Genomic DNA, 25,584 nt, shown 5'->3' on the forward strand with positions numbered 1-25,584 from the left:
GGAGGCCCCGCCCCGTTGCCTCGGTTACCGGCCGCCACGTCGCCTGTTCGCCTGGCGCGTCGCCTGCCTCGGGACCCTCACGCTCCCGCCGCAGTCGAAGAGAGGAGCGCGCGGCGGCCCGTTCCCATGGAAACCGGACGGCGCCCTCACGCGACGCGCAACTCACGCGACGGGCGCGTCACGTGGGTGCGTTGACGTGACACGCAGGGCCGGCGAGATGTGGCGCCGCCAGCGCTCCGAGCGACCGGTGAGCGCGCGCAGCGGGGGGTGTGTGTATGCGTGTGTGTGTGGAGGTGTGTGACGGCGCCGCGCTGCCATGGAAACCGCACCCCTGCCCGCCGCCCTGTGCCAAGGGCGCCGGGATCGGGAGCGCGGGGGCTGCCGGAGGCCCGCTCGGGGCTGCCGCCGTCCTGCGGCAGAGGAGCGGGCAGAGAGCCGCTCCGAGCCTGGCGAACCACCACCCCCCCCCGCCCCGGCTCCGGCCCGTGGCTGTTCCCGGTGCCCCGGGAGGGAGCTCCGCTGGGGAGTGACGCCGGGGAGGTGTCAGGGAGCGGCGTGAGACCCTTGAAAGCGTTTCCGTTAGTTCCCGCGGCGCTGCCGCCCGGGGCGGGCAGAAGGACGCGCTATCTTGATCGAGTCACAACTGTGGGTGGCTAACGAGGAAGAAACAAGTATTTCGGCGAGTGTTCTCGGTACGGGGTTCGGGAAAGCAGCCGCGGGATCCCGAGGGCCGTGCTTACCGCCGCCGGTGGGGCGCAGGGAGGAGCCGCGGAGACTTTTGCTTGGGCAGAGAAAGTGCAGGTAGGGGAGTATTTTTGGGCGTGTTCAGTGTAGGCGTTTGGATTGCAGCCGTTTGACGTGGGGAAAGGGAGAATGCTTCGGCGCTGAGGCGTGTAAGAGTTAGTAAACCTACAGCCCTGACGGTAGTTAGATTTGGGCGGGGGGCGTGAGGGTTCCCGTCTCCAGACGATTCCTGGCGAAGCTCTGGTGAACGCTTTCAAGGTGCGCAGCTAGCAGCGTCACGCTGAAATTTTGCCCTGGAGTTCTCCCCTGGCTGAGACTGAGGCAAAATCTCTCATCACCCAACAAATCTCTTTTCTGAGAATACCGGTTGGTCCAATAAAAGATGTTATTTCCAGCCCCTGGAGGTGTGCAGTTACACAGCTGTGAAGGGACGCTCGCTAACAGTGACACCGCAGGAGGCCGACGCTAACACAGCAGTCTCTTGGAAAGCTGCCTTCGTCTAATTAAAAAGGAAAATTGAAAACCCACTTGGCTAGAAATGAGAATAAATAAATAATGTGTATTTGGAGCCTCAGTATGGGAAAAAGAAGATTAAAACTGCTGATAATGCATGTTTGCGAGTTGTTGTTTTGTGGGTTTTTTCCCTAGCGTTTAAAGCTCTAGATCCAGAATTTTACCCCAAATGCACATGTGCAAAGAAAGCTGTGCCATTATCTTTATGGAAATGCTGGGAAATGCTGCCAATGTATTCAGTTATTTTTTCTGTTGTGATTTTTAAACTGTGTACTTTTAAGAAGCTTACATTTTTGTCAAAACAATCAAGAAAGCATTTTTTTACTAGGTAAAAATAAGTCCAGAAACTTTTTGTTTCTCTAAAAAAAAAAAAAAAAGTAAAAATGCATTTGTCTAATCATGGGTGTTAAGTGTGAAAGTGGAGGTAGATCTTGTTACTGCTTTAGTGCAGAAAATAGACCTTCTATTCTGAATTATTTTTGCTGTGCTTCAGCAATAAATAACAATATTAATTACATGGTTAATCTATTTTGTTTCCTAAAATATTTGCCTAAATATTTATGTATCTTAAATATTTCTAATTATTTTCTAATTTTTTTCTTCATATCCAAATATTTCCCAATAATGTTTTAGAAAACAGAAAGGAAATTCTTGTGTATCTCATGTACACTGCTTTTCCTTCCCCTGAGGACAGACAGACTCCTTTTTACAGCGAGATGCTCCTGTTGCTGTGGTTTGAGTTTTCCATGTTCTTTTGTCAGAAATATTGAAGAATGTGGGTGAGAATTTCTTGTCTTGAAAATTACCGTTTCTGTGAATGGTAAACTCTAAGTAAGGTTGTGTTTGGCTGTCTTAAGGTTTATTATTATTTGGGCATTGTTTTTACTTTTGTTGTTAAAGAAGAGTTTGTTTGGTTTTGGGGGGGGGGGGGGGTTGTTGTCTTTTTTTTTTTTTTTTTCTTTCTTGCTATTCATGCTTTCAGTCTTGGCAGTCTCTATGCAGCATCCCAGTATTTTTGGAATGTACAGTCTGTGCAGCTTCCAAATCTTTGTATTGGATGTGCTTCAACTTTCTCGGCTTAGTATCTAAAATCTGCCTTATACAGATGATATTTACATGTATTTCTCTGCATTGGGAAATGAGCATTCTACCTTGTGTCACTGGACTCAGGCCAGTGCTGTAGAGGTCACCCATAATGTTTGTGTCAATGTTTTACTAACTTGTCAAACTCTGTTAACTTTCAACTTCTTGAAATTCATCCCATGTAATTATCTGAGCATGTTTCACTGCTTGTATTGAGCAATGATAAACTGAAATTTGAATAAAGCAACTCGACTGATATTTTATGTGCCTCCGTGATCTTATAATTTGCCTGATACGTAGTCCACTCCTACTAGCTGAAAGCGAAGGTGAAGAAGTGCAGGCGCAGTGTCTCTTGTTGCAGTGCTCCGAAGTGGTTTTCATTAGGAATCTCTGGAGTGAAATAGCTGTTGCTTCCATCCTGCTTCAGGTGTGTGCCTAACCTATTCGCAATTGATGTTGATTATTACTGCTCATTAATAAAGGCAGTAACTGGAGCCTACTGACGATGACCTGTGCGTTTTACCTGCTGAACTGCTTGCTTATATTAATGAACTTGTGCTCATATTACTGTTACCCTGTTTTCTCCTTTTTGTTTGCTGTTCATTTTATCCATCCTAGGATTTTAAGTTGTTTAAGAGGAGCTCTTTTTATTTTCCCTTCTCTCCCTTTCCTTTTCTAATCTCTCCCTTCTGTCTACTTCTGCCTTCATTTTTTTCATCCATTCTTTGTTCCAACCCTCTCTTTCCAAATTTCTTTTCCATTGCCATTTCTGTTATGCTCTGCCCGTTTCCCTCTCTTGTCTCTGATTTCTTAAACTCATCTATTTTTCTGCTTCTTGTAGACACTTTTTTTGGTAGGGCACTTGGTTAAATGGTCTGCATCACTCATCGAGGAGGCTCAGTGTGCTTTTCTCATCCTTAACAAGGGAGAAGGAAAATAAAATCCTGAGTTTTATTTTTTTTGTCCTTATGAGGATAAAGGTGGGAAGGAAAAAAGTCAGGGGAGAAGTAGAGAACGGAAAGTGAAATTGTCGTAGATATCTGAGAAAGCATAGAGAAGAGAAGTTTAGTGAGGGAGTGTTTCATGGGAAACTAAGGTTCATCCACTAGTAGATCTGGCAAGAAAAATGTATTAATGATAGCAGTTGCTCAGATATTTTCAGATCTCTGAGGCTTGCGTAAGTGTCACGTGTCGTTTGTAATAGGACTCTGGAGTTTGTTCTTAAGGCAGGTGTTTGGGTTGTATTTGTGATTGTTCGGTAAGCAAAATCCTTACATTGCATGAGAATAATACCACCTCTTCTCACTGGCTGGAAGGTAGTACTCATTAATGCGGCTTACGTTCTGTTAAAACAGCACAGCTTCTTGGATGTTCAGTAGACCTCCTTGCAGTGATGAAGCAAACGTGGATAATGCCAGCTGCATCTTAGTACAAATCCACGGCTATGAAGCTGCCACACAGCTCAGCACTTTTTGTGAACTCTGTTCAGGATGGTACTTTTAAGTTGTTACAGGTTAAGACTAAGTTTTTACTTATTTCCACATAAAATGTGAATGCTTTAGAAACTGTTACAGTTGGCGTTGATCTGTCACAGAGGGCGGCCAGTGCTATTGCCCGTTGGTGGAATTGTAAATTCACTTCTTCCTCTTCTCAGAATGTGCTTCTAAGGCAGAGCGGATCAAGAGCTTGTGCTTCTGCTCTCGGTGCTCTGTGTTTACTAAGAACGCGAGGATACAAATAAAGGTCACAGAAGACAGGCAAGGCTACCCTTCTGCAGTGGGCTGTGCGTTGTGTTTGCCCTAGAGATAGCTGAACGCTTGCGTGAGTTAGAGGGGCGCTTGAGGAATGACCCAATGTGACGTTGTGTATTGAGAATGGGTAAAAGTTAATCTCACTTTGCTGTAACTGGGGACAAAGGTGAAGGATGGTAATACTAAAAGTCATACGAGGGCTAAATCTGGGATAAAAGGTAGTGGAGGATAAGTGAGATCTTTGGGCGTGGGAGAAAGGTGTGTGGAAACAGAGGCCGTGTCTGGTTCACATAGAAAGGAAAGGAGAGAGGTTTGGGTTAGGAATGAATAAATGTAGGATAGAGACGGCAAATAAAGATTTTGAGAGAATGAACATATTGGGGCTGAGCAGATCGCTAAAATACAATCAAATCTAAGGGCTAGAGGTGGGTGAGGGTCTGGGGCGGAGCAGATGAACAGACGTACGAAGTAGAATATTCAGTGCTGTGGGCGGATGGATGTGTTACCAAGTGTCTGGAGAATGACAAGGACCTGTTTGCACCTTCTGTATGCTGAGTGCTGTGTGTATGTCAGTGCAGGTGATACTGCATATGCTGGGGCATCTGGCCACATGCTCTTTTCTGCTGTTAAAATGCAAATAAGAAAGATAGCTGTATATTATGCTCCTTTTTACCTGGGCACCTAATGAAACCTATAATGTCTGTGCCCATATCTTTCCTTTATTAGTATTTCTTAGGAAAAAATATACGCAAAGACATACGTGTTAACAGGGAGGAGTTGTAGTTGTATCTTGATATCCTATACTGCATCAGACAACTTTGGGGCCTTGGCTTATAGCAGGTGTTGTTAGAAGCTGTGTAAGCAACCTGAGTGTTCAGGGCAACTGGTCTAGATGTGGGAGTGTGGTGAGGTTTTGTTGGGGTTTTTTGTAATTCTCAAAATGAAAACTGTGTCAGGAGAAAATAATGAAAAAACAACATGAAGATGGAAAAAGTATGAAAAATATTGAGAGGCAGAGCCCAAGTGGACTTTACAGTTCAGTCCCTCTCGTGCAGCACAGACTTTTCTTGGGGACAAGGATGCTGCTGGAAGGATATGCCATCGCTCTGTCTGTGTGCTGATCTTTCCCAGCAGCTGCTCTTAGCGCAAGACGAAATTCTCTTTGTTTGTGACTCTGAATAACACTGTGTTCTGCCACAGCATCTCATGTCTGTAAATGTTAGGGCAAAGCAGTTCTGCCCTGAGCTCCCGTTTAGTGATGCTTCTTTTCAGATAACATTTGGGCTTTTTGGAGGTTCTGGAGACTGTAAATGTTGAGAACTTTCAAGCCAAATCAGAGAAAAAAATGTCTAAAGTCAAAACTAGAAATACTGGGAAGCAGGCTACTTTAACTCTTCCGCATTTGGAAAATGGAGAAACCTTCACTCTGACAGAACAAATGACTTAGATACAGTTGTAGCACTAAGTGCAGTAAATCTATCTTTTGTGTGAGGTGTTGAAAAGCATCTAAAGGGCAGATTATATGTGTACAGACTGATTTTTTTAAATTTTTTTTTTCTACAGACTCTTTAAGGAGAGGGCTCTTGGTAATTTCCATTCCTGTTCTGTTTTTTTTTTTTTGTTTTTTTTTCTACAGAACTTACTGCAACTCTGTGATTGCTGATCCACACTTGACTGCCTCAAGGGGTCCTGGCAGGATGGCATGTTCCAGATTCCCTATCCTTCTAGCACTGGCATTTTCCTCTTTGTCCTTTGTTCATTCCCATTCAAACAGGGAGATGTGGTTTCAGGATTTCTTTCCACCTAATGTGTGCCCTATAAATGCCAAAGCCAACACTTTTTATGGCATAATGTTTGATGCAGGAAGCACTGGAACCCGGATTCACATCTACACCTTTGTGCAGAAGAGCCTAGGTAAGACCCCGTGTTAGTCTGTGCAGTTGGAGTGTGTTGACTCAAGTTCCAGCTTCCCAAAAGAGCTTTTTTTCCCCCCAGCATAGCATTTAGGAACAACTGAAGATTTCTGCAGTTTGTCCTTCAAATAGTCCCCCAGCAAATGATTATTGTCCATTTGGGGTGGTGTTTTGCTGTGAAAATATCTCTTTTGTAGATCTTTTGAAACTTGGATGTTTAATTCTGGGTATACTGGAGAGTTCTGAACTTCTAAAGATTTTCACCTATGTAGCCATTTAAAGGAATGTCTCACTGAGTTGGAAAGAGGCTTACACTGGTTTTGCCAAGTTGCATGTTACCTTGAATTATATAAAGAGATGATACTTAAATTCTGCATATGTTTATATGTCACATTTCATAGCAAATTAAAATCAGTAAATTAAAGAGTTACAAGCCGCGAAGGTCTGAGCCGTTTCCAGGACCACTTCTGTGCACAGATGCACCACACTCCAGTATATATCTGCTTCTGACACAGTGCAGAGGTACCCAAGCCAGCTGCGCATGCAACAGGATTCAAGAGGGTGAATTAGCTTGGGTACAGCGAGCCAGCAAATTCACAAAGGTTGAAGGCTGGTTGATGGGACTTGGCTAATAAGCTCTTGTGGCTTCATGTGATTTCAACCTTAGTTTGGAAGGACTGGTACAACATCCAGCTTTGGCGGACTCAGCCTGACTTGTAATATGCAATACACAGGGATAACTTCTAGACCCAAGTTGCTGTGGGAGCAATGGTCACACTTGTTTGCCTTTGCAACCAAATGTTTGAGCCCAGTCAGCTCTGTTCTGTGTTTGTGAGTTGGATGAATCACCTAAGGATAATCAGGAGTTGACTGTGTGCGTCTTCGTATGAATTAATATTTCACAATTAGCTTGGGGACAGAAAGGGAAAGAAACTTTATTAAGATTAGGCAACAGTCATACTACATTGCTGTAACTCATTGTAGTTCACAAATGCAAAATGAACGTACTTCTAATTATATCAAGGTGTTCTTGATAAATTAATTGTGAACTTGGAGGATACAAGGGCAACATTCTGTTAAATATGTTCCTGAAGTGAAAGAGCAGTGCTTGTTTTGGCGGGGGGGGGGGGGGGGATAGTATTGTTTGCAAGGGGAAATCAAGGACAGTCACTTTACATGGTTGCAGGCAACCTTTTTGGAACTAAAGAAAAAGATTCAAGTTGTTCACTTTTTCATGTGATGTTTCGTTTGTGCAGAAAACCTTCCAGAGTTGGAAGGGGAAATCTTTGAGTCTGTGAAGCCAGGTCTTTCTGCATATGCTGATCAGCCTGAAAAGGTAAGGCTCTCCTTCATTCCCCGTGAGTTGGTCTTGCTTCTGCTAATATCAGTTGGACTCCACTAAGCAGTTCAAGTATTACTAATTGTAATTGCAGAGAGTCAAGAACAAATGTAAAGCTTCTACCACTGGCTCTCTAAACCTGTTGCTCTACTTTTGTGAGTTAATTTCCACACAGTGAAAAGGGACCTGTTGTTTTACATATTTCATCAGTGGAACAATAGCTTAATTAATTGCGTAAATGCTATATATCAACTAGACTATATGCCTTGAGTGATTTTTTTGGCTCTAGCAGCATCCATATTCAATGTTTATCTCCCCTATAGGTGCCCCAATATGAGTAAATATGAGACTCCTGTCTCATTTACTAATAATTTCTTAGTTTTTCCTTTTGGTTGAAATTTTCAGTGCTGGTCACAGTTCAGAATGGGCGTATTTTGGTTTGATTTGTTTAGTTTAGAAGTAAGGGGTTAAGACTGCAGGGGTTTTCTTTTTTAGTCAAGTTACACTGACAAGCATACATGGTTCATTTCTCTGACTCCTAAAAATGTTTAATTATTTTTGTGTGTATACTCAGATGTACAAAAGTTAATTTTTGTTAAAAAGTTATGGAGAAGGTGAAGAATAAAGATGCATTTAGCAGGTTAAGTCAGGCCTTAATATTTCTCTAAGTGTATTCTCTGCTTCTATCATCTGACTTCCAATAATTTACTTGTTTTGATTCTTGGCTGTTATCTTTGGAATCATGGCTTGGAAGCTAGTGCTCGGTGATATGTAGGACTTGCTTCAGTCATGCCCCGTTCAAATATTTGATTACAGTTTTAGCTGAATAATGAGTTAGGTACAGGCAGTTACTCTTCTACTGCCTCAGGACTCGTTTTGTTTATATATGGAGGTTTTCAAAACACAGCTGGACAGTTCCATCTTCCACAATCAGATGTCTTAATTAACATATGAATTTATAATTTTAATAAGAAATTGAAGTTCGGTGCCATCCTCTTTATTTTCAAACGGGGGTGGTTGTGAATTTGTACCCAGTACACTCATTCCATGCCACTCTATTGGATCAGAAGTCAGAAATGAGCAACAGAGCAGAGAGCAGTAAAACAATCCTGTTGTTGTGATACACAGCACCAGTCCTGAAGTAAGCTGTCATTTTCCACATCCCCTGCACTGACAGTGAGCTGTTTCACAAGCTAAAGGAGGTGCCAGAGAAATGATGGATTAGATACTCTACCTTGCATGCTTTAGCAGTCTTGGAGTTGGGGGCTAGCCTAGGGAAGTTTCGGGTTTCTCATCTTCCTCACTTGCATTCAGAGATACAGGAATTTGAGTGTGGAACTTTATAGAAGAGTGAATGGCTTTTGGATTTTTTTAAACTTTGGTGAAATCTCCTATGATTTCACTAAATCGTCTTGTTTGTTGGTAGGAGAGGAGAACAACTCACCCCAAAAGAAATTTCTAGAAATTTTGCAGGAGAATGTTTATTGTTAATGCCAAACTGTAGTTGTTAGAGCAGTTTAAATAATTGAGAGCCCAGCAGTATGCTACTTGCTATGGACACATTTAGGATTCTTATATTCTTATATTCTTATATTATTTAGTGAAATCTACAGACGTTCACCCTGACCTTGGTAGCTTCAGTCAGTAATTGCACCATTTAGTTTCATCATACTGCAAGATGTTTAGGTTTGTCAGGTAATCAGTTCCCTCACTTCCCTCCATCCTTTCCAAAAAATACCTTCTACAAACAATGAAGTTTCTCCCACCTAAGATTTATCTCTGAATACACCCTTCCTTCCAATGCAGGCATTCTCTTTAAGGTTCTTATGAGATGTCTAGCACAGTTTTTACACTTATCTTGGGTGTGGGTGAGGTATCTTCTGCTACTGAATGCTGGTTTCACTAGTGTTGAGGGGGAATTGGGAGGCCTGTGGAAGGAAACTGTAAGAAAAACATCTTTTTCCTGTTAGGGTGCTGAAACTGTCAGAAAATTGCTGGACATGGCCATAGATGCTGTGCCACCTCATCTCTGGAAGAAGACCCCAGTAGTGTTAAAAGCCACAGCCGGACTGCGCTTGCTGTCGGAGGAGAAAGCTCAGGCTCTGCTTTTAAAGGTAACACTAAGATCTTTTGGATGCACTAGTATTGCTCTCCCTGTTTCATCTTTCATGACTCGGTTCTCCATTCTATTTAGCATAAGAGAATTTCACCTGTGAAAAGTGACTGTAATCCCATGATAGTATGAAACTCACAGACTATACAGGCTTTCTTGTGTGGTCCTGAAATCTGCTGTTGTGATATGGATAGAAGGCATGGGGAGAGAGACCTACAATCCTTCTTTCTGTCTTTCCTGGCCCTTGAAAGAGGAAGAATATTGTCTACTCCATACCCTTGTCTTATTTTCTAGTGCTGTGAAAAAGAAAACTTTCTCTGTCACCCTCAGAGCAGAACAAGACTCTTAAGACCAAGGAATCTAATCATTATTTCTTTCTTCAGGTGAGAGAAGTCTTTGAGGAATCACCATTTCTTGTTCCAGAGGACAGTGTTAGCATCATGGATGGGTCTTATGAAGGTATGTTTCAGATGAGGAAAACTGAAAGCCAACAGAAACGGGGGGGGAGAGAGAGAGAGATCTTATCAATGTGAGAGAGAAAGAGAAATGTCACTAAACTGAGGGAAAAAATAAAAGGTTTCTAACCCTCTTTGAAACAATGCAATCCTGCTGTTCCTACGAGGTGTTGATTATTTGGTCATCTGTGAGGCTACAAAGGCAGACACACACAGAGGTTTATGAGTTAGCAGATGAAGGTTCATCTGAAAGCTTCTGAAGTTCCAGAAGAGAACCTCATCTCAGAAATAAGTATGCAGGCTAATGCAGGCTAACCAGCTGAAGCCTGCTCTTGGGAACTGGTGGAAAAAAAGATGGTGTCCACCTCAGAAAGGCTACATGACAATATATAGCAAGCTAGGAAGCTTATGAAAAGTGCCTAGTAAATTCTGCAATATCAGCATTAAAAATAACCTATTATGATTAGCTCATCAATTTTGCAGTTAAAGTTGGAAGCATTGTGAATATTAGAGGAGAATGAAGGATAATTGGCAAGTATTAAAAAATTAGATAACAAAAAAATATATACTGATGGGAAAAATGCAGCTAGTAAAGTAGCAAAGGAAGTAACATAAAAGACAAGAAAAGGTGAAATACGTTGTAGGTTTGGAGTGAGTGATGACTTTGCAGTGCAGAACAGACCACTGTAACATTTTGGCTACATGTCCAGACATATTACCTCGGAGAATAGGCAGATAATAATCTTCCTGTATGGATGCCTGAAAAGAGCCATCTGTGATGTTACATTCAGTCCTGAACACGCCATTATGGCAGATATATTGCCAGTTTGGAAGTTGTTCAAGGAAAGAAAAAAGAATTATCACAACACTTAAACAACTAATAAATGGAGGAAGATTAAAGAGCAAAATCTGTCCATATCAGCCAAGAGAAAAGGAGAAGTAACATAAAGTCTGCAAATATTTGGTGAAGTACAGTGCAATGCATAGTATGTCACTAGGATTAATGGGTGAATTGTATAGTAGGAAGAAGTGTTGTGTTGACAGGGAGCAGGACCAATGAGGCATAATAGAACACAGTGTAGCCTGCCAAGGTTTATTTAAAAATCCCACCTCTTCTACTGTCACGTGTTTACCTACATTTGGTGAGAACCATGCCAGTGTCAAGCAAGCGGCTGGAGCCAAAGAAGTGTTGTGTTTTACTGGTTGCCACTATGTCTGTAGTGTAATTACAGAAGCCACAACATTAGAACACAGAGCGGTGTGTATGCAATTTTCAGATTAGAAATTGGAATGCTGCAGGGGGGAAAAGTGTCCAAGGAAACTTGTGCACTGTGTCCACTCGTTACTTGTGTATTATTTGGATTATAGACATGACTTGTGCGTGCTGCAGTTGCATGGAAGTTACAAACAGTCTACCTGTCCTATCTTATCAAATTTTAATGAGTCAATAGTTGATCATATCACTTAATTGTAAGTTTGAATCAATCTCTGAAGTACGGGGTGGTTTATTTAGTAATGATTTCCAGGTAAATAAATAACACGGAGGTGTGGTGAGGGTGGGCAGGAGGCTGTAGGAGTATTCACTGGTGACTTTTTTTTTTTCCTTTTTCACTCTTTGCAGGAATTTTAGCCTGGATCACTGTGAACTTTTTGACAGGTAGTTAATTCTGTATAACTTCTCTCTAAATAGGAACTTGAGTCTCTTCTGTGGAGGTGATCACCCTAAGTTCCTCTGCCTTGGTTGCCATGTCCTGCTTTTCCTCCCCACTGTGGCACAGTGCTAAAGCAGTGGATTGTCTTGGACAGAGCGTGTTCCGGGGGAGAGCACACCTGTAGTAAGAAGAAGGCATCTTAATCCAGAAGGTGCCAGGATTTACTCAGGGCTGGGAGGCACTGGCAAGCTGGTTTCTGCAACATTCATGGGGGAGTGGTACTGGTAATCTGTTAGAAGGTGGGAAACAAGGTTTTACAGTGTTCTTCATCCCGGTGTGAACTATGCAACTAAAATGGTGTAACAGGGAAAGCACTGGTGCTTTAGCCTTGCTGGCTCTGAGAAGTTCTGGGAATGCAATCTAGTGAAGAGAAAAGAAAATCAGTACTCTGGTAGATTAATGAGCAAGCAAAAAAGCTGCTCTGGATGAAGAGGAATGATAATAGCTGGTTCTGCTCTTACTATCCTGCCTCTCTTGCTGCTTTTGACCGGCTGTATGGTGGTTACAGAATTCTCCCTGACAGTCTTTTGCAGAAGATACTTTGTCTCTCTCAGCTCTTACTGGGTATGTAGAGATTTATCTGCTTTTGCCTCTTTGGAGGTAAAATTGGAATCAGGGAAGAAAGTCCCATAAATCTTTTCGTAATACCTTCTGTTTGCCTACCTTTTTTCTGTGATGTTTTTTGTTTTGAAGGCCAGCTCAGCCCTCCTGTAGTGCTGTGATAATGGGATAACTTGTCAGTTGCTTGAACATAGATGCGGTATCCCCATTTTAACATTCGTGCGCTTGGGGCTGTTCTGGGCATGATGTTGTTTCCAGGACAGCTGTCTGGCCGGAACCAGCATACTGTTGGGACTCTGGACTTGGGAGGAGCCTCAACCCAAATCACATTCCTGCCACGGTTTGAGGTGAGGAGTGGTTACAAGTGTGCGGGTTGGGATGCAAGGCCAGTGGAGAGACCTGAGCACTGCCGCGTGCTCTGGTATCGCTTTGTCAGCACTGGCACAAGCGGAACATCTGTGGTGTACAGAACATCTGTATTTCTGTTCTCTTTGACATCAGCAGTTGGCTGATAGGCACTTGCAAACAAAGGAGCCTGGATAACAATGAAGAAAAAAAGAAACCAAGCAAATGGGTAAAACCAAAGAGAAATAGCTTTTGTTTTCTAGACCCAACCTGGGAAGGCTCCATTAATGCAGATAATTACTTTGTATTCAATAAATGTAGAACATTTCCAGGAAAATATTCTTGCATATTACAAGAAATTTAGTGTCTACTCTGAGTTATCTTTTTTTATTTTTTCCCATTCCAGTCTGATAGCAGATTCTAACTAAATTTGGCAGGGGGGGAAAAGAGGCGGGAGGAGGAGGGTGTCTCATGAGGCAAACATCTTTATAATAGCACAGCCGATCCCTCTTTGTTTTCTTATCGATTTCTTCTCACTTTCTTTGAGAATTCCCCTCTCTGCCCCTCAGTCCATCTCTGCTGGATTTATCAGGAATTCTGTAGCTCTTTAGAAACAGTTTGAACTGAGACCCAAGTCTGAAGTTTGCATGGGACAATGACATGGGTATTGGAAGGTCACTATGGTATTCTGTACATTGATATTGTGGAGCTGATTTTGTCCCTCTTTCTGCAGGAGTCCTTTATTTAACATTTTTTGCTTACAGAAATTGAGATTCTCAAAGGGCGTTTGGGGACTGCAAAACACATGGGTTTCATATCAGGATATTTTAATTCTGCAGTGGTGGGTCATGCTGAAACATGATGTGCAACCTTATCCTGTTCAGCAAAGCCTGAAGTACTCCGGGCTTGCCCTCTGTTTTGTGTTGATAACACCTGCTGAAGTGGGCACTGGACCAACAGGAAAGGGTGTTGCATGTCAGGGTTTCAGCGAATAAATAGAGCTGTGAAGTAGGCTGAACTGCAGCTCAGGATTCAAACTTCTCCTTAGAGCTTTGCAGGAAAAGGCCTCGAGGGTTTGCTACTGCTTCTCACCTGTATTGTCAAGTTCATACAAAAAAGCACATACATAGCTCAGTATGAAGAGTTCTTCCTATCTGACAAAATTAGCAGGGATTTCACCCTTTGGTTTGCAGAGGGGTTTTTCCCCCCCCTTCCTACAATCTAAGGCAGTTGCGTGTTTGCTCTTGTATTCATTTTGAACAAAATACTGTAATAGTAAGAGATTCATTAATGAAGTATAGATTACAAGCAAATAGAAGACATATAATGGTAGCTGCGTGGAGCTGTTTTTAAGGTAGTCTTATGCTTTTCATGGTGTTATTGCCAAAATTATAAGCAACTAAAAACCAATCGTAATAATCATGAAATTTGTCTGTCTGGTGCCTGCCTCTTTTGGAAGGGGTGTGAGGATTTCTACATTTTTGTGAAAGTAAGGCATGAAAAAAAGTTTGTTTTCTCCAAATATTTTTTTTTAGGATCTCTCCTTTTTAAAAGTTTTTGTGACGTAAGGTTTAGGAACAGAACTGAAAATACAGCAGGGTCTGCGTGTGTTGGGTCAAGGATGTGACTGCCATTCCAATGAAAATCTCTCTGAGGCAAAAATGCTATCTATCATCTGACACAAATTTCAGTTTGTATTTGTTCAGGAGCAACTCAAGCTGAATACTGCCAAATCTCTTTCAGCTTTGAGCAGGCTTCTGTCTAGGACTCTACAATTCCAGATCTGTTTGGTGGGGGTTTTTTGCTGTATCTGGTTACTTGAATGGTAACTACAGGGACTTTGCAGCTTCAGTCCTCTCTGATGTTCTCCTGCTTTGCCCAAATAACAGAGTGTCTGATGAATGCACAGGGGCAAGAAAGGATGGGAGAGTGAGGTCACTAGCAGAGGAAAGACAGAAACTGGGATTGAGACCTCAGGAAGCAAAGGAACAGTACATGAGCCCTAAACTGGTTCAGGTTTACAAGAATATGACAGTTAGTCTGGGAAGAAGGCAGGGACTGAATACCAGTGGGGCAGGGGTGCACGCAGAGGGAAGACTGTGGAAGGAAGAAAACTGGAGGTGGTGAGACAAGAGGTTAATTTTGAGGAAAGCACTTAAACCAGGAGGTAGAGCAGCCCTTAGACTGGGAGTGAGTGGTCACAGTGTTTCCTTGAGTATCAGCATGACGTTTAACATGGTGAAAATGTGGCCTATACTTTACTTTACATTTTTAATTCATCTGAGTTCCTGAATTGAGATGTCTGGTCTGAGTTGCAAAAGTTCATAGTGCTTCTAGTGCAACTGATTTTGATGGGAACTCTGTATATAGAGACTAGCACATAAATACTCTGAAAAATTCAGGTATCCTGAATTAGAAAGTATTTTCATCCTGATCTGTTGCGCTTCCCTATTATACATCATACACAAAGATGCATATAAATGAACTCAGTGTTAAAAGCGGCAGATATTTCTGCAGTGGGCACCATTGGAAAACTGTTCGTTGTTTTCAAAGCACATCAGATGAATGTGCAGTAAACCCTATGGCTGTATCTGTGATATGACATCAAAGTTGGTTATTTTCTATTGCATAATAGAAACTAAAAGATTTCTTCTTTTACTTAACTTTTAGGAAACTTTGAAGGAAACCCCTGGGGATTTTCTTACCTCATTTGAAATGTTTAATAGCACCTACAAGCTCTATACCCACAGGTGAGGAGCAAAAAGGCTGCTGTCCTCGCTGGGGAAATCAGTCTTTCTGCAGCCCCTGAGCTAACCACAAATGACCATGTCATCCTGTTACCAGCTGCTGGGACCGTGACTTTTTTACTAGTTTTCTTGTCTGCTTGAAACATTAGTTGAAGTGGAACATGACATTAGTTGACTGGAAACCTTCCAGGATCATGGTTAATATCACTGCAAGGGAGTATTAGTCTGTCAAATGAAGAGGAAGCACAATGAGTCACTATATTTAAGGAAAAGAATTCTTCTTAGTGGATTCAAGCCAAGTATTCTGTACCAAGCAGAAAGGTGGCTATCATGCCAGTAGTCAGAATTAAACCTGGTCAGAGATTTGGAAAGAGGACCTTCCTGAGACTTTTTTCTTCTTAGTTCAAAATGGCACCTCTCATCAGCAACTGGACAAAAAGTAAAACCTAGACTGATAAAACCAAAGAGAGGCAACCACAGGCAGCTGATACAGACCATGGAGCACAACAGATTCTTGAACCAACTGGAGGGGATACTTGGCCTGGAATAATACAACTGTGCTTACTGCGTTAAGCTAACGAGTTTCTGAGGTGTCTGCGGTGAAATCCAGAGAGTTTACCTACATGACTTACAGTCTAATGAGAAATCAGCTGTGTGTAATGGAGAGTTGGTCTCAGCTTGTTACTAGTGGGGTGAAGATTATCATCTCGGTCAGTTACACAATATGCTTACTTGACAGGAAGGATGGTTTAATAGCCCTTCTCTCCTATTGCTTACATTTACCGATGTGACTGATTGCTGTATTCACTAATACAGTCCATTAGATCACTTAAAATAATTGGGACTGAAAATCATCTCCTAAAAAATGAGGGAGCTGGAGGTTAGTTTAACTCTGATTATTCTGTAAACATTTGTATTAAAGGGATAAGTAGCCAAGCACAGAGATGGGAATGAAAGGGCAACAGGTTTTGAATCTAGCTGTGTTGCTGAAGCCAGCAACGTGTAATGGCATTCTCATGAATGTTGCTCCCATCCTAGCCTGTAATGAGTATAGCAGTCATCTGTGGAGTCAAACAGGTGAATTTCACAAAAATGCACAGCTCCCGTTTAGTGGGAGGTTCTGCAGTTCTCCTATTAGTTCTTCCCTAAGAGCACATAGTCTTATGTGTGACATAAGAATGGCCATCCTATTCCTCATGTACTCCTCACATCCCTGTCTTTCTCCCTTGTTTTTAAGACTCTACATTTTTGCTTTTCATCAATGTCTTGTAGAAATGTCACATCAGCCCTAACCACTTTCTGCAGTTTTAGATTCACCCATTTTACAGCTATCTGTAATTCTTCGGTTTGTGTTGATTTTTCGGTACTTGGAATTGTTCTGGCAAAGGGAACTCTGTTTTAGAGAGGGGAGACATGTGGGAAGCAGAGGAAGGAAATTTGGGTTGGGTGTTCCAGGATTTAGGAAGAGGCTATGGGTGAAGCATACCAGATGTGCAAGAATTAAAACTGTAATGTCTGTTGTTTGCAGCTATTTGGGATTTGGACTAAAAGCTGCCAGACTAGCAACACTTGGAGCTTTGAATGTGGAAGGTATGTTCATATGATAAGACATCCCAAGAGTTCTGAAGAGATGGTTAGACTTAGTCTTGTGTCAGAAGCCCATTTCCCATGTCTTTACCTCTGTACTTTGCACTTTTCTATGTTTTTGCTGGTATAGATCTGTCTGGAAACAGGTTACCACTTATTTAGGAATTGGCTTGTGAGACAGCTGCTTTTCCCTATTTCCAGGTTCAGCCAGCAGTGAGACCGAGTGCAAATTCCAGCAATGCACACATGGGAACATACAGCCACCGCATAGGCATGGCCATCCACAAACGCACAGCTTTACAAGCATCCACAGAAACACAAAAAACATGAATAGATCCTTTTCCCAAGGATTTCTGCTTAGGCCAGGCCCACTCTATAGGTGTCTCTGTTATCTGCCTGGCCCGCCATGTTCCCCCCAGACCTCCTGTTGTATTCACTGACTAGTCTAGCTTGGAGTCCATAAGCATATCACATGCACTCTCACTCCCTAACCTGAATGCATACTCACGTTGCTGAGCCTTTCCAGTCTCTGACCCAGACCTTAAGTCTTTCCACTCATGCCCAGACTTTGGGCCTTTTGTCTAGTCTCTGGCCAGGACCTGGGGTCTTTCCACTTTCTGGACTCTTACTTGCCAGCTAGATGGACTTGTGTTAGTTACTGGAATGTACTCAAATCAAAACCAGTTGGGAACAGGGTTTAAGAAAAAGATAGGACAGCCTGCCATGATTGGTCACAAGGCTCAGCCAGAAAAGCATACTGACCAGCTGCCTGCTTACTGGTGATTGCCGCCTTCTATCATCCTCTCCAATTTCCCACGCTTGCACTTCCCTGATCCCTTGATTTCCCCCTTTCCCTGCCTCTGAGCTTTGCCCTAAACATCCCATGGTAAATTTTGCACAATCCCACAATCCCCCTCAACCGTTCTGTAAGGAGTTTGCTTTTTCTGTGAGACCTGTGCTGGCCACAATAATCGTGTTTTCTTCTTATCAGTTAGAGTATTTCTGGTTGAACACTTCAAGGGTAAATTCAGTGGATCTTGTAGTGGCAACTGAACAGCGTCTTAGGAGTTTTTGTCTTCGTTGCCCAGTTGCTTTGTTTTTCTTGGTTATCTGCTGGTTGTTAGGGTTTGTGTATCTGTGTGTTTAATCTCCTCTCTTGTTTCTTGTCTTCTATGGTGAACAGCTATTATCCAGATACCCTTCTACCATTTATCTCTCATTAACAAATAACAAGCCCAGCTGCTCTGCAACTTGCAGGACAAAACGGACACAAATTTTCCAGACTGAGACTGGTCCTTAATTCATAATCAGTTTGTGCGGCATCCATCAATTCAGATTTCTGTACTTTTGCTTACAGACCTTAATGAAGATCTTTCAGCCCCTTCTTTTCTGGTTCTGCATATTGATCGATAACTGTTAAATTTTATCCTTCCTGACTCTCCCCTCTGGTTTCATTCCAGCTGTGGATGGACAAATGTTCCGCAGTTCTTGTTTGCCAAAGCAGCTGGAGGCAGAGTGGCACTTCGGGGGAGTGAAATACCGGTATGGTGGCAACAAAGAAGGTAAACTAAGGAGACTTGCTGCTTTTTGTAAGATGAGTCTTGTCTTCAGAATCTGAGGTTTTTCCTTGGCAAATACTCCATCAGTTACCTTGGGTGATGTAGGATACCTGTCCAGTCCTACATGTGGACTTTTGACAGAGCCAAAGAAAAATCTGAAGCTTGTAAGAGTAACTGGCCTGCACTCCCCATACTCAGAGATCACTCTCTATCAGCTCATATTACAAATGCTACCTTTATAGGAAACATTAAGAGTTACTTATGCAAATAAGAGAGGGTTTTCTGAGGCTTTGAGGTAAGTGCAAAACCTCTGGCTCTGTTAGGATACACCAACTGGTAGGCCAAAGTTTATCCTACTTGTGGAACTATTTCTTAAGATACTACCCCTAATGCCGTGTACAGAGGGTGAAGCTGCTACCATGGGTGAGTAGAACAGAACCCTTTGGTGACTCATGTTGCTTTACTTTAGAGTAGGGAACACAAGAGTTGAGTTGCAGATTTGGCGTGTGTGGAGTAGATGAGTAAAACTACAGTGTGATGGAGAGGGAAAGGAACGTTTTATCTAGAAGGGGGCGGCAAATGTAAATGAGATTCTGCTGCCCAAGGAATGTAATAATGGGAGTTTTGCCTGATGTGGAGGAAGCTTTTCATGCACCGACACTAGTTTGCGCAGCACACCTTTCAGATACTGCTCTGATCTGCTCTAACCAGTTCCACTTGATGATGCTGATCCTTGCCTGCATGCAGGTGCCATGCAGGAGTCATGCGGGATTACAGAAGGGATATCTAAGCTCTTCTCATTTCTTCTGATGCTTTAATATCTGCTTCTTCCCTTTTTTCATCCTCTTGCCACTGATTCTTCCATCTCCTGGATCTGCCTTTTTGGCTTACCCCATCTCTGTCCTGGCAGGAGAAACAGGATTCAAGCCTTGCTACTTGGAAGTACTCAAGGTTGTCAAAGGAAAACTTCACCAACCAGATGAGATTCGTGGAAGTTCCTTCTATGCTTTCTCCTATTATTATGATCGCGCAGTTGACACCGACCTAATTGGTAAGTTGATTTAGGATAATCTACTATGCATGAGCACGTCAGCCAGAAGGTAGACAGAGGAACCCTGGAGGCTGGAGCCATGGGGAGCAGGGAAAAGGAAAGGTGTTGAGAAAGAGGAAAGACACAAGATGACTTCAGGGAATGAACATGTATCCGTCAGTGCAGTTTGATGTTCCAGCAGATGAGGCTTGTGCTCTGAGCTCCAGTGATACTTGCAGCTCTGTCCTCTGTTACCAAGAGGTCCTACTCCTAGCCCAGCATCACGGAGTTGCACTCTAGGGTCAACTTAGATATAGAACACAAATGCTTTCACGTCTATGATGATGTTTTCTCACCTCTTCCCTTTCAGATTATGAACAGGGAGGTGTTCTGGAAGTGAAAGATTTTGAAAGAAAAGCCAAAGAAGGTAATAGTCATGAGACTTGGGAAACTGGCGGGGATGAGAAATAACAAAAATATGAATTTTTTATAGGCAGTACATAATGTGAGTTTGACTTTAAAAGTCTGTTTAACCTTTATTCCAGTTATACCTTCCCTGTCATGTTACCTAGCTTTTATTAGCCAACACCTGTAACTGTTGCAGAAGAAAGTATGAAGACCAGTGAGGGGAAACAAAGTGTTAGAGGCTTCACAGTTCTGTTCAGGAGAGGAGATAGTTCATAAATGTCAGTACAAAAGAAAGTGAATTTGCTATATCAAGAGCTCCTTCTGTCAAAGTGCAACTCTCTGAGTTTAGCTGATTTCTTTAAGTCTGTCACCTTAAATCCTTTTTAATCTCTAACAAAATGGAGGGAGAGAGCAGAGGTTGTTTAAGTCTGACAGCCTCTTCTGTATTCCTTTCCTTCCCTCTGAATTTTTTCCAGAGTGCTTGTTCTAGATTTGTACCTCCTCCTGTGGGAAAAAAAAAAAAAAAAAAGAGCTCCCATCTTGCCATGCTGCTGGTGGGTAAAACTTTAGCTTACAGAGCAAGACATTACCTCTGAATTGTGATCATCCTTGTAGATCGTATTTGTCACCAGAAGATGCTTAATTATGTAGTTCAGGATGGATGTTTTTCCTAAAATAGGACTTAAATTCTAATGATTTTTCAGTTAAACTTAATCTCCCTAGAAACTCCAATGGTTTTGAATAGGGGGATTAGGCTCTAAAGTTTGTGTTTGGTTTGTTTTGTTTGTCCGGATACTGAGAGAGCTTATTTCCAAAGACACAGCTAAGATGTTATCTAACAAACACCATCAAACCATTTATTTAGCTTTAGAGCATGAAGAGATCAATTCTGTGATCCTAAGTTAATGCTCATCTTTCTCATCGCAATAGTAGAAGGATGCTGCTTATCAGTTTCTAACAAGAAGTGAACTCTGCTTTTGATGCTTCTAGAACAGGGCAGTAACAGTAGGTCCAGAAGACAATGCTTAGTGTAAATTCGCCACTGTGGAATCTTGACTTAGCTGCAGTCAGGGAGTGGTTGATTGGGCAATAACCTCTTCCATGTCCTTGGACATGTGTCATTGGAAAAAAAAAAATCAAAGAAGCTGCCAACCTAGGAGATGGAGTCCATTATTGGAGCCATCCTTGGAGACTAGACAAGGAAGACAAATGATGCTGTTCATTGAAAGTTCTTGAAGGACTAAGTAATAACCAACTCTCTTCCGCTTATCACGTGAGCAGAGATTCAGACATCAAAAGAGCTATGTGGATTATGTTGCTGTAATAAAAGATGTACTTATGATGGAATTAAGAGAAACTGGAAGTACTATGTGGTTTATTCTCCAACATTCTAGAGCAGCTGTGTAGCACACACCATGTGTCAGATGTACCCCTAATAGAAGTGGGTGGGTTGTTTTAGTAGGCTTTGGCTTGAGGTCAGTTCAAATGTATAACATAGATAAAAGCTCCTTTATTTTGTTGAGATACTTTTTTTTCTTTCTTCTCTAGTCTGTGATAACATGGAGAGGTACAACTCAGCCAGTCCTTTCCTCTGCATGGATCTCACTTACATCACTGCTTTACTAAAGGAAGGATTTGGATTTAGGGACAACACACTCTTACAGGTGAGAAGAACAGTTAAATCCCAAAGCCAGCTTCCAAATTTCTCTTATCGATCAATATGCATTAGTTCATTTTTCTGGCTGATTATCTACTGAGTCTTTCCAGGGTCGTTACATGTAATTGCTGTCATCTGTGCAACACATGAATCTAAAGAACTGACAGGAACAACTTCTTTTTCCTCCTTTATAGTTAACAAAGAAAGTGAACAACATAGAGACAAGCTGGACTTTGGGTGCTACCTTTCACCTACTGCAGTCTCTGGGGATAACCTATTGAGCTGTGATGTTCCTGTGGACTTCAGCATTTCTGACAAGCTCAGAAAGCAAACTGAAATCTCTAGGTACGTTGTTCAGCTGGAGTTCGCCACAGAGCAGAACATGGACCAAAGCTGTAGAACAGATCTTCACCCAGGATTGGCATCGTGCATAATGAGAGTTGCCACAGTATGATTTATAATTGTGATTGCCATAAATGATCCAGAAGCTGCCTTCCGAAGGTCAAAAGGCCTAAACTCCAGCAGAGTATCTGCAAGGGGCTCAAAGCCAGCTTTCACCAGCACATTTGTAATAGCATCCCACTGCTAGAAGCACAGAGTACCTGGCATATGGTGGTAGACTACAGACATCTGATTTCCCTTCCCCCTTTTATTTTAAACATACATAACTCCAGTTTGCTTGTGAGATGTTAAATACAAAAATTAAAGATGGCATCAGCAGTCATTCAGAGAAAAGCAAACAACTCTGGATGCTGCCAGCCTCAGCGTTCCAAGTACCTGGCTGTTAGCTTAGCTTAGCTGATACATTGCAAGACGACTCCAGTCTTTCAAGAAGGGGCCTGCTGTAAGCACACTTTAGGCATGGTTTTGGGAAAGGTGCTGGCTAAAACATAGGTTGTAACTTGCCAAGCATTTCTTTAGGCAGCAGTCATTTCCTAAGCAGAACGTGTGCCTGACTGTGTTCCTTTTTGCTGCCCTTTACAAATCTGTGCAGCTATACCATACATCTGGCCACCAGACCTGAGGCCGTGATTCATGTAGCACGTAGTCATAACACAGAGTTGTGTTGGCACAACTAGACAGCAGTGGCAGCTCTTTAAACTCCACTGCCAAAGGAATGCTTGTCATATGACACCCACAAGGAAACTATGGGTGCAGTCAGATGAAATGGCTGATCTGAGAGGTCACTGGGCCATGAGAGGCAGTTCTGTTCCTCTGCTCTCAGCAAGGCACTCCCACAGCCTTCTTTCCTCTGACGCTGGTGCTCCTCAGGTTCTTTGGTGAACCAATTCACGACACCAAACTTGAGTTGAATCAGCTCACCAAAGAGTCAGGTCTAGTGCTAGCACAGGGGAAATAGGCATTGCACAGCCCCGAGACCTGTGGGGCCAGTGAGCTGTTAGAACATCCCAGCTCAGTTTGTCTAAGGTGTGGTTTCCTGTTTCACAGCTGGGGCTTATCCCTTCCTGTGCCCTCTTTAGGAGCCTCCTCTGAGTGCAGTGCTGTGGTGAAAGAAGTTGTTTTTTCAGTTAACAGATGAAAATAGGGAGAGAGCAGGATTAGCATCAGAGGGAGAACAAGAGCAGAAGTAGGTTTGCTTTCTTGTCTCTTTTTGCTTATCCCTTGTTAATTTTAAATTGTTTTAAACTGCATTTCTCTAATTCAATATAGTGGAGTTGGACCCATAAAGTGGTGGCTGCAGTCCTGCATTGCTCTGCAATTATTTTTATTATATACAGCAAGGCTTTAGGAACAGTGCATCCAATGAAGGGGTTGCACCTGTTTAGGAAGCCCAAGACTTCTGTCAGGATAGCATGAAGCTATTCAAGTAACAATTTAAAGTGAATCTTGCCCTCTCTTTCATACCAAACACATAGAAGCAATGGAAGATCAATATTTTAAGTATTTTAAGTAAAGCATCTTGTCAGGCTAGAAAGCCGAGCTGTAGGATCCTGGCTTTCTTGTTTTAATTGGCTGTAGGGAACATCCAAGATTGCTTGAATACGTTGGGGCTCCAAGTGCAAATAGAAACAGCTGTAGAGACAACTTTTTCCACCCTGTGAAATAGCTGGCAGCTAGCTCATCAAAAATTAACATCTTCTACTCACCATGGAATGTGTAAGGTAAAGATGAATTTACCCCGGTCATAAGAACAGAGAGGTATTACTCACATGACTAAGGGAAGCTTTTATCCACTGTTCTTTTGTGATGAACACTTTGCTGTGAGGCACCTGCAGTTACCTATTTGCTATAACACACCTTTCCCACTCCTGTAAAACCAAAGACTGCCCTCATGCTACCTTCCCTGCAAACTGGATTTGAAAATAACTGGTAATTCCCAGCAAGGGGAGGAAGTAGCACACTCATGCCCTCACTAATCTTGCCAAGCAGTTTGGAGACTTGGAAATTTGCCTTACTGTGAACATTAGTCCACCTCCTCTAGTTAGCAGCACAAGTTTGACTGTGGCTGAAGCAGCTGCACCCTTCTCATATCTCAGGTTTTACGGTGCTAGGGTGCAAGGCGTGTTTTTCATTGAACAAGTTCAGTCAGCCACAGGAGTCCAAGGGCTGGGGACAGAGCTATCTGTACTTGTCCCACCACTGTCACTGTGCTGTAAATTCATGCCGTTTCTTTGAAACATGAAATGCTCATCCTACCTGTGCTCCTCCTTACCAGAATCTGTTCTGAGATCCATGTTGGGAAATTCCTCAGTGTCACATCAAACTGCTGTTCCTTCCTCACTAGGAGCTTCTGTTTGAACACGAAGAAAGTAGTTGTAGCCTCTTCTCAACCACAAACATTTCTTATTCCCCTTCCTAGTGTATGGCAAAACTTCATGTATGGTCTGGTCTGCACAGCAGGGTGACTGCAAACACATTCATTTTGTCTTCAGTGAACAATTGTATTCACTTTTGTATCCCAGAGAACACAAAGTAGGAAGCAGTGGTTACTAGCCAGGCTGCATTACTCCTGAGAACTAGCTAATTTAATAATTCAAAAGTCTTCTTTCAGTCTGAGCCAGTGCTATGACAAACTCTTACTAGATCTTGGGGCAAAGAGCAATAAGCAGCAAGGCTGTATGTGGAACAGGAAAGGAAAGTGGGATGTTTTCCGTAAGGAACAAGCAGCAGGAGCACATCTGCCAACTGAATAGATGCTAGCCCTGAGAAAAACTTAGGGGTTTGCTTTTGTCTGAAGGGAGGACAGTCTAGAACCGGAGAGGTACCATGCAGAGGAAGTTTCTTTTCTGTGTTCTTTGCCTCAGACTCTGGTACTACAAATGCTAGGTGGGAGTCTCTGCTTCCCAGTACCAAAGTTGCATTAAATCTGAATGCTCAGGGCCTTCATTTGTCAGTGGCACAATTCATTAACTGAAGCAAAACTGCTGCTCTCTATCAGGGGCCTGATCCTGCAGCCACAAGGGAAACAAAAACTCGTCTCAGAGGTTTCTTTTGCAAGAAATTGCAGAATCGAGCCCCTGCTGTTTACATCTGAACTACTCAAGGTGGGTGGGGGATTTAGAGAAGCCAGTGAAGTCTTCACACTTACCCTCGTGCAATGAGATTATTTATTAGCTTAAATAAAGACTAAGCAGCCTTTTAAGAGAAGAGTTCTTCTTGCAGCCCTGATTTTTATCTCCTCCTTTGTAATGTCTTTTAGCCAGTCACTAACAGGAACTGCTTAATATGAGTGACTGAAGAAGCACAAGTGATGGCTTTCAGTTCAAAACTTATGTTTCATTCTTTCTGATGTTAATTCCTGATACTGGTCAACCGTATGTGTAAATCTTGCCCATGGGGAGTGCTCACTTAATGTTGTGAGTGTCAAACGTCTAATGCAGGAGGCTGGTGTTTGGAACCTAAGACAGAATATCTTGAATATCTATTTTAGTAATTAAAGCATTTTTAACAATATTCAAGACGTTGTGGTGCAGTTTTCTTTCCTAGACATTACTGTTGTCTTGCATCTCTTTTTTTCCTGGAACCCTTAAGTCTAGCCAGTTCCATGAGAAACACCATTATTAAATAAAGCACCAAGAGAAGGGCAGGGAACAGAGTGAAAGAGA

At 42.5% G+C, this 25,584-nt stretch overlaps 1 protein-coding gene across 2 annotated transcripts; it reads left to right on the top strand.

The window, feature by feature from the left end:
* The first annotated feature begins 295 nt into the window (after positions 1-295).
* On the top strand, positions 296-25,432 carry ENTPD5 (ectonucleoside triphosphate diphosphohydrolase 5 (inactive)). Of its 2 annotated transcripts, none has more exons than XM_075753917.1 (14): positions 296-692; positions 5,728-6,005; positions 7,261-7,340; positions 9,314-9,457; positions 9,840-9,915; positions 11,533-11,568; positions 12,443-12,531; positions 15,200-15,279; positions 16,805-16,866; positions 18,324-18,425; positions 19,333-19,473; positions 19,823-19,879; positions 21,409-21,524; positions 21,712-25,432. In XM_075753917.1, the coding sequence occupies exons 2-14, from the start codon at positions 5,789-5,791 to the stop codon at positions 21,796-21,798; spliced, it is 1,287 nt and encodes a 428-aa protein (XP_075610032.1). In that variant the 5' UTR covers positions 296-692; positions 5,728-5,788; the 3' UTR covers positions 21,799-25,432. The 2 variants fall into 2 exon arrangements, with proteins under 2 accessions (XP_075610032.1, XP_075610031.1); XM_075753916.1 differs by lacking the exon at positions 296-692 and adding an exon at positions 3,720-3,853.
* The last annotated feature ends 152 nt before the right edge of the window (positions 25,433-25,584 follow it).

The sequence above is a fragment of the Balearica regulorum genome, chromosome 5 (genome assembly GCF_011004875.1).
Source record: "Balearica regulorum gibbericeps isolate bBalReg1 chromosome 5, bBalReg1.pri, whole genome shotgun sequence".
NCBI classification, from domain to species: Eukaryota; Metazoa; Chordata; class Aves; order Gruiformes; family Gruidae; genus Balearica; species Balearica regulorum.

What these genes read in the sequence shown, in the direction of transcription:
- ENTPD5 (XM_075753916.1), top strand. Translation starts at nt 3,831, where the DNA reads ATGGTACTTTTAAGTTGTTACAG. An exon ending in CTCAGGCTCTGCTTTTAAAG is followed by an intron (nt 9,458 to 9,839) that starts GTAACACTAAGA and finishes TTCTTTCTTCAG; the next exon opens with GTGAGAGAAGTCTTTGAGGA. An exon ending in GTATGGTGGCAACAAAGAAG is followed by an intron (nt 18,426 to 19,332) that starts GTAAACTAAGGA and finishes CTGTCCTGGCAG; the next exon opens with GAGAAACAGGATTCAAGCCT.